Source organism: Rutilus rutilus (assembly GCF_951802725.1).
Source record: "Rutilus rutilus genome assembly, chromosome: 16".
NCBI classification, from domain to species: domain Eukaryota; kingdom Metazoa; phylum Chordata; class Actinopteri; order Cypriniformes; family Leuciscidae; genus Rutilus; species Rutilus rutilus.
Window position 1 is genome coordinate 37,445,062 of NC_140224.1, and position 14,461 is coordinate 37,459,522.

A 14,461-nucleotide genomic window follows, 5' to 3' on the forward strand; every position below is an offset into this window, starting at 1 on the left:
GGCGTATAGCTATCGACCTATGTTTCCAAACTTCTGAAGGTGGTTTCGTCTCGATCGGACTAGCGGTTTCGAAGATATAGCAAAATGTTTTTTAAGCGCTAAATCACAACGCTACACAAACCGTAAGGCGAAACCTAGCATGTTTGGTATCGTGGGACTCGGCAACGATTCAGGACTCTAATGAGATGAGTCTCGTGAAAATAAGTCGACCACACCCAAAGTTATAAGCATTTGAAAGCATTTGGTGAAAAAAATTCACCACTAGGTGGCACTGTTTCGAAACTTCTCAGGCTCCTTCAGGGCATCGTGCTGATGATCCATTCCAAGTTTTGTAACGATACGTTCACGCGCTCATAAAATACAGCATTTTAGCACATAATTCAAAATGGCCGACAGCCAAAATGGCTGATCGGGGAAAATTGGATATCAGTCGACTCAGCATGACGCCCTGAATCTAACGAGACCACTTTTATGATTTTTGGACAAACCATTCAGAAGTTATAAGCAAAAATAGCCATTTTTCATATCTCCGGACCAGTAGGTGGCACTGCGCCGAAACGCAGCATGTTGCCTCAGGTCATGCTTGTGATGAGATGTACCAAGTTTGGTCTGAATACGATAAACCGTTGCGGAGATACAGCCCTACGACTGTTTTCACAAGCGCTACGTAAAATTTGTTTGCGCGGTATTCGAGAACGGTTTGATGAATCAACACGAATTCCATAACTTTTTTTCGGCATGGTCTGAAGATGATCTGATTCAATTTTCGTGGAAATTGGACCAACGGCCTAGGAGGAGTTCGAAAAAGTAGGTTTTTCGGAAAATTCGAAATGGCGGAAAATTTTTTATGACGAAAAATGACGTCATAGGGTGCATTCGAATCGTCATGAGCTCAGGAATCAGAAGAAAAAAGAATTTTGTTTCTAGCCCTTGTGGTTCAAAAGTTATTAGCATAAACATGAGTGCAACTTTGGACAGTTGGTGGCGCTAGAGGGAAAGACTTAGACACACCAAAATTGGTGTATTTAATGTTGGGACTGTCCTCTATTAGAATGTCAAATCATTACAACTTTCCCGCGATCGGTTCTATGGGCTGCCATAGACTCCCAGTCGGAAGAAGGAAGAATAATAATAATAAATATAGCTGCAAGCAGCAATTATCGGGGCCAAGCGCAAGCAGATGACAGGATATGCCAACATGGCTGAAGGTGTCAGACCAACTGCAACAATGAGCAATTAAAGACATTCAAAGAGGATTTTAGGCGAAATGGCTGAAAAATCATATAAACAGTCATTCAAAATATGATTTAATGGATGATCACTTTCACCAATAGGTGGCGCAGTTACAGAACTGATGTGATGTGGTCAGAGTGAAGTGACAATGACACATAAAAAGTTTGGTGTCAATATGTCAAGGCATTGCAGAGATAAAGCCTGAATAGTGCTTTTAGCATCATGCCTCATATTTGCTGCTACGCTATACGAAAACGGTTTCGTCTATAGACACGAAATCCATAACTTTTAGTCGGCACGGTCTGGAGATGATACGATTCGATTTTGGTGAAAATCGGACAAACGGTCTAGGAGGAGTTCGAAAAAGTAGGTTTTGTCTGAAAATCAAGATGGCGGACAGGAAGCTAGGCCAAATAAGGAAACCTTGGTATCTATGTTCTCGGCTTGACCCAAGGAATCTATTAAGACCCGTGGCATTTCAATAGCCAGATTTATTCAAAAGTTATTAGCCTTTTTGGAAATTTTGTTATAACTTTTGACCACTAGGTGGCGCTGTCTTGAAATATTTTGGTTGCCTTCAGGGGATGGTGCTGATGACACAATCTGAGTTTCGTAATATTACACCAATGCATTTGTTTAGTATAGCATTTTATTTCACAAAACTGTATTGAAGTCAATGGGAATTTCATATTTTGTTCAATTATAGCGCCACCAAGAGGCTAAGTCCCACAATTTTTTTTACGTGTACTCAGAGTGAGCCCATACATATGTGTGTCAATTTTGGTGAAAATATCTCAATTCGCTTCGGAGTTATAGACATTTATATGAAAAAACACGAAAAAAATGACTGACACATGACTTTGATTGGAAATTAGTACCCCTAAACATCAATATTTTCGCATTTGGGCATTGGCATATAGCTATCGACCTATGTTTTCAAACTTCTGACGGTGGTTTCGTCTCGATCGGACTAGCGGTTTCAAAGATATAGCCAAATGTTTTTTAAGCGCTAAATCACAACGCTACACAAACCGTAAGGCGAAACCTAGCATGTTTGGTATCGTAGGACTCGGCAACGATTCAGGAGTCTAAAAAGATGAGTTTCGTGAAAATAAGTCGACCACACCCAAAGTTATAAGCATTTGAAAAAAAAAATTCACCACTAGGTGGCGCTGTTTCGAAACTTCTCAGGCTCATTCAGGGCATTGTGCTGATGACCCATACCACGTTTCGTAACAATCCGTTCATGCGTTCATAAAATACAGAATTTTAGCACAAAATTCAAAATGGCCGACAGCCAAAATGACCGATATGGTCAAATTGGATATCATTCGACTCGGCATGTTGCCCTGAATCTAACGAGACCAATTTTATGATTTTTGGACAAACTGTTCAGAAGTTATAAGCAAAAATAGCCATTTTTCATATCTCCGGACCAGTAGGTGGCGCTGCGCCGAAACACAGCATGTAGCCTCAGGTCATGCTTGTAAGTACAAGTACCAAGTTTGGTCTGAATATGATAAACCGTTGCGGAGATACGGCCTTACGACTGTTTTTGCTAGCGCTACGTAAAATGTATTCGTGCGTTTATCGAAAACGGTTTGACGAATCAATTTGAATTCCATAACTTTTTGTCAGCACTACCTGAAGATGATCTGGTTCAATTTTCGTGCAAATCGGACAAACCGTCTAGGACGAGTTCGAAAAAGTAGCTTTTTTTGAAAATTCAAAATGGCGGCCATATTTTTATGACGGAAAATGACGTCATAGGGTGCAATCGAATCGCCATGAGCTCAGGAATCAGAGGAAAAAATTATTTTGTTGATTGGCCTTACGGTTCAAAAGTTATTAGCAAAGTAATAGTGAAACTTTGGACAGGTGGTGGCGCTAGAGGGAATGACTTAGAAACACCAAAATTGGTGTATTTAATGTTGGGACTGTCCTCTATCAGAATGTCAAACCAAAACAACTTTCCCGCAATCGGTTCTATGGGCTGCCATAGACTCCCAGTCGGAAGAAGGAAGAATAATAATAAGAACGGGAACAGATACAATAGGTGCCTCCGCACCTTCGGTGCTTGGCCCCTAATAATAATAATAAGAACGGGAACAAAAACAATAGGTGCCTCCGCACCTTCGGTGCTTGGCCCCTAATAAGAACGGGAACAGATACAATAGGTGCCTACGCACCTTCGGTGCTTGGCCCCTAATAATAATAATAAGAACGGGAACGAAAACAATAGGTGCCTCCGCACCTTCGGTGCTTGGCCCCTAATAATAAGAACGCGAACGAAAACAATAGGTGCCTCCGCACCTTCGGTGCTTGGCCCCTAATAATAATAATAATAAGAACGGGAACAAAAACAATAGGTGCCTCCGCACCTTCGGTGCTTGGCCCCTAATAATAATAATAAGAACGCGAACAAAAACAATAGGTGCCTCCGCACCTTCGGTGCTTGGCCCCTAATAATATCAATTGCAAGACAGTCAGAACTGCAATAAAGCGATTCTTTAACATTAGTTCGGATATAATAATAGTTATCCGCCACCACTGAGGACAGAAGTCTGAGTGTTTTGCACATCTTGCCGATTCCATCCAGCAGTTATTTTATGCAATATCCCAGAATGCACATAACAATAGGTGGATGAAACAGGGCTAAAGGCAGAATTGCTAGAAATAAAGGCAGAATTCCAATAAATGTATTAATTTCTTGTTTTTTATTCCACGGCAGAAACAAGTTTCCAGAGTCTGTGACTGTTGTCAGAGAGACTCTTGAGTTCACAGCTCATTAACTTCATTAGCACGTCAATAAGAACAAAGAACACTGTCAGAGAGCCAAGACACAGCGAGGTGCATCATGGGGGATGTAGTTCTGCCTATTGAAGACATCAATCAACACTCTCTCCTGTCTCTAGGGATGAATGATATCAGTGAGCATATCAATATCTGTCGATTTAATTGATCAGCATTGATTAGGCAGATATAGGAGAAAAGACAGAAACACTAGCCTGGAGCAACAGAAACCAGACACACACACACACACACACACACACGGGCGACTGGCAAGCGTTTAGAGAGATTTGACATGGTGTGTTTAACCCGATGGACCGTGAGAAGAGAAGCAGAGTGAGTCTAAGACAGTCCAAACACTGGGGGAAAGTGATCGAGCTCCGGCTGAATCTACAGCAGAAGAAACTGCACACAAAAAATTGTTTTTCCTTGTTTTCTTATTCAAATATCTAAACATTCTACAATCAAGATATATAAAGTCTTGTTTTCTGAGAAATGCATCAAAATAAAGTGACACTAAGCTTAAAAAAAGGGGGAAAAACTCCCAGTGGGGACTTTATTTAAAAGAAAAATGATAATTTCTCTTACATAAGTCACTCAACTTTGATACATTTCTCAAAAAACAAAACTTAATATCTTCAGTCATGCTGCTTCTCCAGTAAATGCATCTTGATTTAAGAATGTTTAGATATTAGTGCTGGAAAACGAGACAGAAACACTGAGGAAGAACTTCATATTCTGTGAGTTTGGTCTTTGGTGGAGTCCATCAGAAAGTCTGCTAATGACATCATAATGTCAGATATTAAAGTACTTCCTCTGCTGATTAGCTTCACTCTTAAATATAAACGTACTTTATTGGCATCGATGGTTCCATGAAGAACCTTTAACATCCACAGAACCATTAAAGCGCTTTACGGTGGAAAAGGTTCTTTAGATTATCAAAATCACCAAGAAAAAAAAAGAAAATAAAGTGTAGAATGACAATAGCAGAGTCACATGACGGCCTCTAACGTTTATCCGCTGCCGGTTCCCATCGATCAATAGAGTCTAGCGTGTGCTTTGAGCTTCAGCCTCATCTCGCGATCTGATTGGCTGAGAGCGAGTGAGTGATGTCACTAATGGACAAGAGTCCTCAGGGTCTGATCAGCACGATGCCATCTGCTCTCGTGTGTGTGTGTGTGTGTGTGCTCCATCACTGAATTGTAGTGAAATGAACTGAATCACTGAACTGAATCACTGAACTGAATCAACACTGAACTGAATCACTGAACTGAATCAACATTGAACTGAATCACTGAACTGAATCAACATTGAACTGAATCACTGAACAAAATCAACATTGAACTGAATCAACATTGAACTGAATCAACATTGAACTGAATCACTGAACTGAATCGACATTGAACTGAATCAACATTGAACTGAATTGACTTTTTTTTAGAGCTTGAATCTGAATTTGTCTCATATTTGCGTCATTGATTCTGTTATTATTGATTCTGTTAAATAAAGCTCATTTAGTCTCTTGATGAACACACACCACAGGACTGATGCTAGTGCTCACAGTTAGCGTTGGTGATCAGATTAAATCTCCAGCACTGAGTGTTAAAGCGGAGAGTGTTTAAGAGTCGTTTATGATTGACACACTGATCTCGAATCACACCGACGTCACGTACGTGTGTGTGTGTGTGTGTGTGTATCACTCGGCATGTTTACAGGCACTAACTCGTCAATCTGAATGAATTGAGTCTGACTTCAGATTCAGAAAGTTGTGTTTATATGAAGCCTAAACTCTGAAATTTGACTCACATGTGTGTTTACATGTGCATTACATTTATTCTGAAGAAACTGGTCAAAATGAAGTGAGTTTGTTTAAAAAAAAAAAAAAAAAAAAAGTATAAATTAAGGGAAAAAACAAGAATATAATCTTGGTTTAGTTTTGCTTCTCCAGTAAATGCACTGAATGACTTCAATCAAACAAGACAAAAATACTGAGGAAGAACATCTTTTTTAGCACAAAGAATCCGTTCAGAATTAAGAGTCTGACCAAGCGGTTTATAATACTAGTGTACTTCTGGAGGATCTGAGGGTCAAAGTTCAGGAGAGAGAGAGAGTCACTAACACAAAGAGCTCTGCCTTAGACAACATCTCCACTGCCATCCCATAATGCCTCGCTTCAGGACAGAGACTATGAGTTTGGACGTTCTGTATCATATGAATAAAATTTGGATGCCATGCTGTTATTGTCATGTGACCTACGGTGTCACTTCACCTCCACTGATCAATGTTAGTTCTCGTTTAACCATTTAAAGCCTGACAAATGATAATAGTTTGTTTTTTTTAACGGACGAGTTCACTGAAATGCATTGCTCATTATTAGTTCATGCATCAGCTACTGTAAACAAGCGAGACGTCACGGTAACTCTTCCCGGTATCCCGAGCCTCACCTGTGAAGACCTCCTGAAAGCCGCATGCCGAAGCCTGAGATGCAGACGGTCTCTGTGTGCGGCCCGTCCTCAGCGTTCCCTCCGAGCCACCGTACTGCAGGTGGTCAGCTGACCCGACGGCTTTAGGAGCCCGGATCTCCTCGGTCCAGTCTGCGGAGCGGCTGATGGGTCCGGTGATGCTGTGCGAGCGCTGGCGTTTGACCCGCCTCCGGTCGGGCCGAGGGACCCGGGGACTGTGTGTCGGGGACGGCGCCGGCGAACACGAGGGAGAGCTCAGCTGACGCGTCGTGGTCTTGATGTACGACGTGCTGATCAGCGGATACGGTTTGACCGAGGACTTCAGGAGCCGCGTGGCTAGAGGGCTTTCAGTGTGCGATGGGAACGTCACGCTAGTCTTACGCCGCCGCTCGTCAGCGCTCACACACTCCACCGATCCCGCCGAGAGCGTGTCCGTGCTCGGAGCCGAGTCCTCCTCGGCCTCAACCGCGCTCTCGAAAGAGCCGCTGAAGCTGGTCGTCATGGCAACCGTGGGATCGGGATCGGGAACGGGGGAGTCGGGCTCTTTTGTGACGGCGGCACAAAGGCCCGCATCCGAGTCTCCATTCACTCCATTCACAGCCGGGATCTGCGTCTCGCTAACGACACACACACACACAGTGTGACCATCATGGGGGAATCTCAGGGGGAAAACACACTGCACAAAATATGCTCGTCTCGTTTCCAGTCCAGATATCTAAAGATTCTTAAATTAAGCTGGATTTACTAGAGGAGTAAAATGCCCTTAGATATTATGTCTTGTTTTCTGGGGGGAAAAAAGTGAGTTTTTGCTTAAAACAACCAAAATGATCTGCCAATGGGGTCAGAAAAATAATGTTAATTCAAATGGAAACAAGATTATTTTGCTTGTTTTAAGCAAAAACTCACTTCATTTTGATTTTTTTTTTTTTCAGAAAACAAGACATAATATCTAATGGCATTTTCCTCCTCTAGTAAATCCAGCTTAATTTAAGAATCTTTAGATATCTGGACTGGAAACGAGACACAAACACTGAGTAAGAAAGGCATGTGATACAGACATATTTGATACAGTCAACATGGGAAAATCTCAGAGTAAAACTGGGAGTTGTGAATATGATACACCGGTGTTTTGCCAGATGAGAAGCTTATCTACACTACCGTTCAATAGTTTGGGGTCAGTAAGAATTTTTATTTTATTTTTGGGGGAAATAAATAAAATAAATCAATACTTTTATTCATCAAGGATGAGCTAAACTGATCAAAACTGACAGTAAAGACATTTATAATGTTAGAAAATATTCTATTTTAAATAAATGCTGTTCTTTTGAACTTTCTCTTCATCAAAGAATTTTGAAAAGAAATTGTACACGACCGTTTTCAACACTGATAATAATGAATGTTTCTTAAGGATCAAATCCTCATATTAGAGTGATGTGTGAAGGATCATGTGACACTGAAGACTGGAGTAATGATGCTGAACATCAGCTTTGATCACAGGAATATTCACATAGAAAACAGTCATTTTAAATTGTCGTAATATTTCACAATATTACTGTTTTTTTTTTATTGTTTTTTATCAAATAAACGCAGCCTTGGTGAGCAGAAGAGACTTCTGTTAAAAACATTACAAAATCTTCCTGACCCCAAACCTTTGACCGGTAGTGTGTGCATTATCGGTTTACTCTTAATTCATCTCATGACCGTTTTAGTTTTCCTTGCTTTTATTGTGATTATTATGATTCCTTTCTGTAAAGCACATTGAATTGCCGGTGTGTGTGAACTGTGGAACATGAATAAACTTGCCTTGCCTGACGTGCGCGTGTTTATAACAGTGGAGAACTGGGAGCTGTGGAAAATATAATACACCGGTGTTTTGCCAGATGAGAAGTTTATCTGTGCATCATCGTTTATCATATTTGATCCTGGACCACAAAACCAGTCACATGGGTCAATGTTGTGAAATTGAGATTTATACCTCATGCCTAGAACATGTACAAAATATCTTCATATGGAACATGATCTTTACTTAATATCCTAATGACTTTTGACCCATAAAATGTATCGCCACAAATATTCCCGGGCGACTCGTTCTATTCTTCCTTATATTGTGTGTCCCCGTTCTGCATAATGCACTTAAAGCCATAGTGAATGAAATGCAACACGAATAAACTTGCCTTGCCTTGCCTAGCCATTGGTTCCCTTGTTTGGGAAAGGCTTCCAGCACTGTGAACGGCTCGGGAGAATCAGGAGTCGGGGTGTTCGCTTTCCAATCCCTTTCCAACGGGATCTCGACGTCGCTGAGCATCACTCCCTGTTTGATCCGGATGGCTTGCTGGATGTCAGCCAGTAAATCCTCCTGTTCGGCGGCCGAGTGGAAGCTGTACATATCCGTGTCGGATCCGGAGCTTCGGATCTTCTCCTCTTCCTCGGGCCCGTCGGGAAGGAGAGACGCACGAGGCCTTTCGGTCTCGGCATCGGAGTGTCCGAGCTCATCCCCGGAGAGATCCGGTGTTTTATTATTGCACTGAGACTGAGCGCTATCGAGCTCATCTAACGCGTCTTCCTTGGATGCGCTCAGGAATCCCTTGGCTTTCAGATTCTTGCGCTTGCGGATGTGAGGGAAAACTGAGGATCTGTCCGATTTGCTTTTCTTCTTCCCTCCCTCCCCCGCTTTCCCGTGTGATTTCTTCCCTTTCTTTACACCCTCGTGAGCCCCGTTCTCATCCGCCACTCCTGCTTCCCGCTTGAGCTTCCCGTCCTGGTTTCCCATGATCAGCGGTTCTGTCACGCCATGCCTGTGTCTGGTGTGTTCGCTCTCGGGTGAGGATGATGAGGATGATGACGATGAGAGGCGTGAGGAAGACGAGGCTGTGACGAAGGAGAGATACAGCAGCTCGCTCTCGCTCTCATCCCGATCGGATGCGGGAAGGGAGGGGCGTCGATCCCGAGGGACATGCGCGCGCGTGCATGTGAGCGGATCCTCACCGTGCGTGTGGGGGAAGATGAGCCGCTGTCGTCGGCCCAGACTCAAGGCCTTCAGCAGCTTGTGTCCGATCGCGGGAATCTCCAGCTTCTGCATCGCCTCAAACACACGCACACACACATACACACACACACACACACCAGCTGCAGGGACAAGCATCAATGCCTTAATGAACAGCTGCACTTTACACTCGGAAATACAAACTAGCTGTTAGAAAACATGTTTGTTTTTTGCACTTAAGCCTAAAACACTTAATAATATATTTGTTTTTTATATTTGTTTTAAGACAAGCATCAATGCGTTAATGAACAGCTTCACTTTACACTCGGAATAATTCATGTGGAGTTTTTTCTTCTCATTCAAGCTTAAAACACTTATTCCTGCAGACATTTAAACTCATTTCAGCTCATTATTAAAAATAATCATAAAAAAATAATTGTTTTGATTGACAGCAGTTAATGAGACTGATATGGAAATAATGGTGGGATATTAAACTGATTTACACACTGAAATATAAAGTAGCTGTTAAGACTTAATTAACCTCATTATTTTATATTATTTATATATTTTTCTTAAATTATTATAAATATATATACCTTTTTTTTTCATTTATATATTTTATGAAATTTATGTATTTGTTTTAATTATAACACACACATATACACACAAACATATATATATAATGTATGTGTGTGTGTGTGTGTGTGTATATATATATATATATATATATATATATATATATATATATATATATGTGTGTGTGTGTGTGTGTGTGTGTGTGTAATTTTTGCTAATTTTTTGAATGGAAGATCAAAAGGATAAATGATGCAGATTTATTTTTTTACAGCCATTTTTGATCATATTTACCAGGGGTATGATTAATTCTGAGCACGACTGTATAATATACATACACACATACACATATAGTTTGCGGATAGTGCTGTTGAGGTTAATAAAGACACGGATCTCTCATCACGGTTAAACACAATGAACGTTTGTCACTCTTTTACTTTCGTTTTCAACACCGTAATTCTCTTCAGGGAAAACCAATCAAGGAAAACTTATCAGGGCTCGACATTAAGGCCTGTCCGGGACACGTGTGTTCTTTGAAGGGACAAGTGAGAGATAATTGTACTTGTCCAACCAGACAAATGTCCCGATTAAAACCATTTTAAAATAAAATAACTAGACAATCACCGAAAACGTGAGGACGATTCTGATTTTATTTAATTTAATGTAAGTGCCGATTGACAGCCAATGGGTGATGATAATATATAGGCCTAATTAATGCACTGACGGTCACAGTTGTGCTGTTGAGGCTCGCGCATTTATTAGGAAACATCACATGACCAGAGTGCTGTTTTCCTGAATACCATCACGGATGAAACCGAGACACTGATTTCATTACAGTTCAATAAACAAATAGATTAAATTAAGCCACTTACATTTTAGACGCAATGACTGTTTTTGTTCTGTTTCAGCAGCGAAAGCAACAGCAGCACCGCCACCTCACAGCAGCACCGCCACCTCACAGCAGCACTAGCCGTGTGTCATCACTGAACGATTCAGCGTCCTGAACGAATCGGCTGAGTCAAAGATTCAACGACTCATCCATTAAACGACTCGTTCTGAATAAATCAGCCGTTTGAACGAATGACTCGATGACTCGCTCATTAACACGGTCACCCGCCGCCACCTACTGGCGGTTTAGTTTCAAAGTATCATTCTTTTCAACATTCCTTATTTGTAAATTAAAAAAATATTTACACTCATAATATCATTTAATACAGTCATAATTTTTCAATGTAAATTATTCAATGTATAAAGGGGAAAAAATGGCCTTTATAAACTTTTTTTTTTATTCTGATAAGAGTTTTCCAACAGTGATGTAATGAAACACTGATCATTAAGTGTGAAGGAAGTAAAGCCTCTGTTTAGGCCATTAATGAAATGTAATTTTGCCAAAAGAAGAACTTTTATTTTAAATACTGTTAATTGTAAAGCAGCCTACTTCAGTGTGATAAGTTACCATATTATCATACTTAACATTTTTTTTTACATTTTTTATTATGCTCTACTAGTAAATATTCATAAATTTAATTAAAATATATTATATATATTATATATATATATATATATATATATATATATATATATATATATTTTTTTTTTATTATAAGAAAATAAATTTGAGGGGTTTTTTTCACTTAAGCTTAAAAAAACACTTCCTCTTACTGAAACATTACAACTAATGTCAACGGAGAAGAAAAGTGTTTTATAGGACTTTAGCGTGTTTAAAGAGTAGGATGTGACCTGATTTACAAGCTAGAAAATAATTCTCACAATTTTCCATTTTGAGCTTATGCTTAACCCTAATACACAGTTAATAAATACAAATAAATCTAATTTTAAAATTCCACTTAAGCTTTAAAAATTCACACTGCTAAACTAAACATGCATTTAAACTCATTCCACCGCAGTCATTTAGTGTAAAGAGGACTTCTCACAATTTCTCATGTGGCAGAGGCAGCTTTTTCCAGTTAAACTTAAACAATATATATCATATATATATGGTTAGACTTGTCTATTGTTTGCTCATCAGATGCATTAGTCTCATTTGAAGTGTGTTTTTTTACTGTAAAACTGGACAGAGCATTTAACTCACACTATTGTCTTTAATACTATTTTATTGGATTTGAATCTCATATTATTTGATACATTTTGCATAATCGATTCAGTTATTCTCCTGTTTGTCTCTGTGAAGCTGCTTTAAGGATCTGTCCTGGATAAAGCATAAATAAATGTGACAAAAATACTAATGTTGCAATAATGACTATCAATTATTCCGCTAAATTAAACACGCTGCAGTAGCGAGAAACATTTAAACTGTTTCAGCTCGGTCATTTAGGGAAAAGAGATTAAAAATAAGTGTTTTTATAGGATTGGCAGCAGAATCAAACTTTAAGAAATGAAACTGAAAATAATGTGTGAACTGAAGACTAAATTTACAGTGATATATAAACGAGTGTTACAACTATGTTGTTCAGAGATGCATTTTATTCCCCAACTTCAGCTTAAACTCGTATATTAAAGATACAAAAAGCATTTATCATGTTCAGATAACATGTGGTACTTCAGTTATTCATTTTCTACTGATAAATTAGCATGCTTCAGGTCTACTGCAATCAGAAACCATTAGCCTACATTAACAAAGTAAAAAGAATATTTTCTTATTTGACATTTACAGTAGTTTCAGCTGAGTCAACCGTGCACGCGCGCAATGACGTCATCGGTTACAGTGAACGCGCGTGGTCAGCCGTTTGCAGTGATTATAACTCTTAATTTGGTTGGTAAATTAATCTCTTACCCGCATGTTTTTGTTCCTCCCATCTTATTTTCGTTTTTCTGTCGTTGGCAAATTGTAAACTCAAAAAGATAGTTGATTGTTAACGCGAAATCAAGGACTTTAATGACTGACAGTGACTCGAGCCTAATCAAGAACACCAGCTCAACTCATGCGAGTCTGAACTCAAACTGGACTGTAAGATCTCTTCAGTTCAAAGACACTAAAAGGCTTTAAGTCGGATTCTGAATTTTAAAACCAATCGACGAAAACCAATGTGACAAACCTATTTATGCCGTAACTCTTGTCGAACTTGATGGAAACGCGCTTGAACGGAGAGAAACTGCCTGTAACTCTGGCTTTCTGTGTAAAACACCGTGTTTGTGGGGTTGTCTCGTGTCATACTCACTCATGAATCAGTGCAGCTTGTTTAAACACACCGTCTGTGTCTGTGTGTGTGTTCGTCTTTCCCGCCGGCTGGTGTAATACGCGTCACCTGCGCCGCGCGCGCGCGTGATTCCTGCTGCGACAGCGACACCCAGCGGCCAGTGACGGTCATTACACGCAGAACCGGCGGAGGCTCGGCGAGGTTTGAGCATCAGTGCGACTCAATCAACCAGTGAAATCAACATTTTACAGAAAGAAAGAAAAGTCAAACTTGATCTGAGTCAGGGAAACATATGTGGTGTAACATTACACGAGTTTGATCTTACACGAGTGTGTGTGTGTGTGTGTGTGTGTGTGTGTGTGTGTGTGTGTGTGTGTGTGTGTGTGTGTGTGTGTGTGTGTGTGTGTGTGTGTGAGAGAGACAGAGTGAGTGTTTGTGTGCGTGTGTGTGAGTGCGTGCGTGCGTGAGTGAGTGTGTGTGTAAATACTTATGTGAAAAACAGTTCAAAGAAAAAATATTTAGTATCTCATACAAAATATAACCACAAAAGAAACAGTTGGTTTTATTGATCAAACATCTCAGTATAGACAAAACTCATAAAATTTTGTACATAAGTTTTATAAATGATCACTCCCGGTGCTACAGTAATCAATATAAAGATCACCAATCATCCTGGATAAAGAAACTGAACCAAAGTGAATTAAAATGCTTTTTCCCAGTGTGTTCGTCCTCCGCCCACTAGAGGGCAGTGTCGCTCTACTGTGATTTTTTGAGGTCTTGTATTAAAAATACTGCATCTCTCGACATTAATAACTACACATACTTTATACAACATTATTAGTGATCTTTGTCCCTAAACATGCTGAAAAACAGATCACATGTTCCAATCACTGTGAGAAATCCACTTTTAGAGGATATCCCCGTCATAGTTTATTTTCAGAGACATTTATATATTCACGAGGGCTTTGTTTTCTAACCAACCATATAAAAAACACCATGTATTTATTTGCAATCGAACACGGCTCCATGTTGGCTAAACTACACAATCTGACAGACACTGGCACTAAACTCCCATTCATCTGACATTCATAACCAGAGATATGCATAGACACAATAATGAAATGTCACATTTCACAATTAAAAAGAGGAATTCGTTACAGGATCATTTTACATTTCTAGTGTTTTGCGGCAGATCCTGTCCCTGCTTGAAGTTGTTTTTGCACTAATATAAAGAGTTTTTATGAACCTCACAATTCAACACT

General features: G+C 39.9%; 1 protein-coding gene across 3 annotated transcripts in view; it reads right to left on the reverse strand.

The window, feature by feature from the left end:
- fmn2b (formin 2b) overlaps positions 1-13,302 on the reverse strand; it is a 120,809-nt gene extending 107,507 nt beyond the window's left edge. For 2 of the 3 annotated variants that reach the window (XM_084433744.1, XM_084433743.1), the window contains exons 1-3: positions 13,221-13,302; positions 8,660-9,611; positions 6,468-7,102 (exon numbers count right to left, since the gene is read on the reverse strand). In XM_084433744.1, coding sequence (XP_084289870.1) covers positions 6,468-7,102; positions 8,660-9,611; positions 13,221-13,224 — 1,591 coding nt within the window. In that variant the 5' untranslated portion in view covers positions 13,225-13,302. Of the gene's footprint in view, positions 1-6,467; positions 7,103-8,659; positions 9,612-13,097 lie in introns of all 3 variants that reach the window. The other variant, XM_084433745.1, reaches the window with a different exon arrangement.
- Positions 13,303-14,461: the final 1,159 nt, after the last annotated feature.